Raw genomic sequence first — 2,299 nt, forward strand, 5'->3', positions numbered from 1 at the left:
AGTTGAATCCCTCTCCCTCTCCCGCCATCCAACCTAGCTTTCTCCCTCCCGCCATCCAGTCAACCTAGACGCAGAGCAGCTCCGCGTCCGATCCATGGAGGCGGACGGGGAGCTCGACGACTTCTACAGGCACCACCAGTTCAAGCCTTCCAAGGAGGAGGCAATCACCTACTTCCTGCCGCGCCTCCTCGCCGGCACGCCGCTGCCGCACGGCGCCGACGGCCTCATCCGCCACGCCGACGTCTACGCCTGCGAGCCCAGGGACCTCGCTGCCCAGTTCGCGCCCGTGCCTAACGCCGCCAGCACCGGCGACCGCTTCTTCTTCACGACCTGCAGGCGCAAGAGCGGGAACGACGCCCGGGTCGTCCGCCGCGCCGGGGCCGGCACATGGACCATCCAGACCACCGAGGACGTCTACCACGAGGGGGCCAAGGTCGGCGAGGCCAAGCACCTGTCCTTCAAGAAGGGCAAGACCACCACCGGATGGGTCATGAAGGAGTACCGCTGCCTGCGTCCGGAGGCCGTCGTCGCCGGCGGGGAGATGGTGCTCTGCAAGATCCATCTCGCTCAGCACGCGCCCGCCGCCGCCCGCCAAGAATCCGATGCGTACAAGCTTCATCGTCAAGAGCCAGCACAGCCTGCACTCGCGCAGCAATCACACAAGAGGCCAGCGCCTGCTGCCGCGGCCGCCGGTCCGCCCTGCTCCAAGAAGATGCGGATGGCAGCCCCCGTCCCGGAACCTGACTGCCCGGTCACGCCTGCCGCGAGCACGCACGCACAGAAGCTGTACGGCGTTCCCGTCCCAGCACCCGAGGAGATGGAGTACGAGGGTTGTCCGGTGTGGTTCACGTCTGCCGCACCCGTTTCCTTGCCGGCTGCGTTCACGGAGGTGCCCCACGCGCCTGAAGCTGACGGTGACACGGGCCGGTTTTCTTGCACCATGGAAGAGCTTCTCGGGCTACAGCAACAACTGGAGCAAACTCTCCCCGTGTCCGTGGAAGATGAGGACTTCGACTGGGATTCACTTGACAGTGAATCGGAGCTGCACCTCCTGCTAAAGCCTTGGGATGATGATGACTGGGAGTCAGCGGCACAAGAGGAGCAAACACCCCCGGTCGAGGCTGAGAAGAACTACATCGAACAGGTCGACACACACCAGCCTGCGCCATCAGCTAGCTGGGAGCTTCGAGAGGACCTTCGAAACCTCTTGGCTGATCACGACGACCAAGAAGCACTGCTCTACATGGGGTGCAGCTACAACACCGTAGCGGCGGCCTGCCTTCACGCTCCATCGCTTCAGGGATTCTTCTCGTTTGGAGCTGTCAATTAGATGCGGTCTTTGGTAGAATTCTTATCTAAGTCTGCTGTATTCGAGGATACTGACCACTGCTATATTAATTTGTCTTGTATGGTCGTTACTTGCAGAGATGTAGCTCGCTCATTCAAACTAAAATTGTTGTTCTTGGTAGCTCATCTGATCTACAGAGGTTATGAAACTTCTGTCCGTGTCCACTGTCTTTTATTTACAAGTTTTGCTGTATCCTGATTGAGCATTCATGATGCAACCCGCAAAAAATGAAAAAACAGCAAGCGTGATGCCGTTCTCGATTCGAACTTGCCAATGGATTCACAAGTCTAAGTCCTTTGCAATGGAGCTGCCAAATTGTGAAACCTGAGGAAACTGGGACTAGAAAAATTCAACAACTCAGCAATGCGTTAGAATTTCACAGTAGTGTGGAGTCGCTTTGCAGGAGAACATCAGTTAGCTAGGCAACATGAATATTTTTTAGTTTTTTGTTTCCTTCTCTCTGCAACTCTTGGTTTTGCCATCTGCTGGTGCTTTCTTTGCTCTTCTTTAACAGTTCGGTCCTGACAGTGCATACAACACGGCCATGTCGAACAGATACTGCCATCTACAGTTATTTCCTCCTACTTTATCTTCTCATCCAATGGACCGTGAAGCCAATGTGCCTTCCAAACAATCGAATACGAGAGAAGCCGTTCTGTTGAGTAACCTTCCAGTTTCAGCTGTGATAAATAATTTAGGTAAATGAGCCATGAACTCGCTAGGAAAAGAATGGACACAGTAAAACTATCTGCAAAAACACTGGATCAAAAGACTATGACGAAAATAACTTTTGAGGAACTACTTTTTCAACATGGAAGCCCCATCAGAAATTCAATTCGGCACATGGGAGCATATACTCCTGCCACTCGAAAAACAATTTTGAAATGTCGAAAAAATTCGTACAAAAAATTTCTCGCTTACGTATCGACATTTTACGTGCGCACATCAAGT

The 2,299-nt window shown here is 53.8% G+C and overlaps 1 protein-coding gene across 1 annotated transcript; it reads left to right on the forward strand.

Annotated features, from left to right (window-relative positions):
• The first annotated feature begins 94 nt into the window (after positions 1–94).
• LOC124694958 lies at positions 95–1,330 on the forward strand. Its single transcript, XM_047227878.1, has one exon. The coding sequence runs from the start codon at positions 95–97 to the stop codon at positions 1,328–1,330; it is 1,236 nt and encodes a 411-aa protein (XP_047083834.1).
• The last annotated feature ends 969 nt before the right edge of the window (positions 1,331–2,299 follow it).

Source organism: Lolium rigidum, chromosome 3 (assembly GCF_022539505.1).
Source record: "Lolium rigidum isolate FL_2022 chromosome 3, APGP_CSIRO_Lrig_0.1, whole genome shotgun sequence".
Lineage (NCBI taxonomy): Eukaryota > Viridiplantae > Streptophyta > Magnoliopsida > Poales > Poaceae > Lolium > Lolium rigidum.

Excerpts from the sequence above, each read along its gene's own strand:
- LOC124694958 (XM_047227878.1), top strand. The coding sequence starts at position 95 with ATGGAGGCGGACGGGGAGCTCGACGACTTCTACAGGCACCACCAGTTC.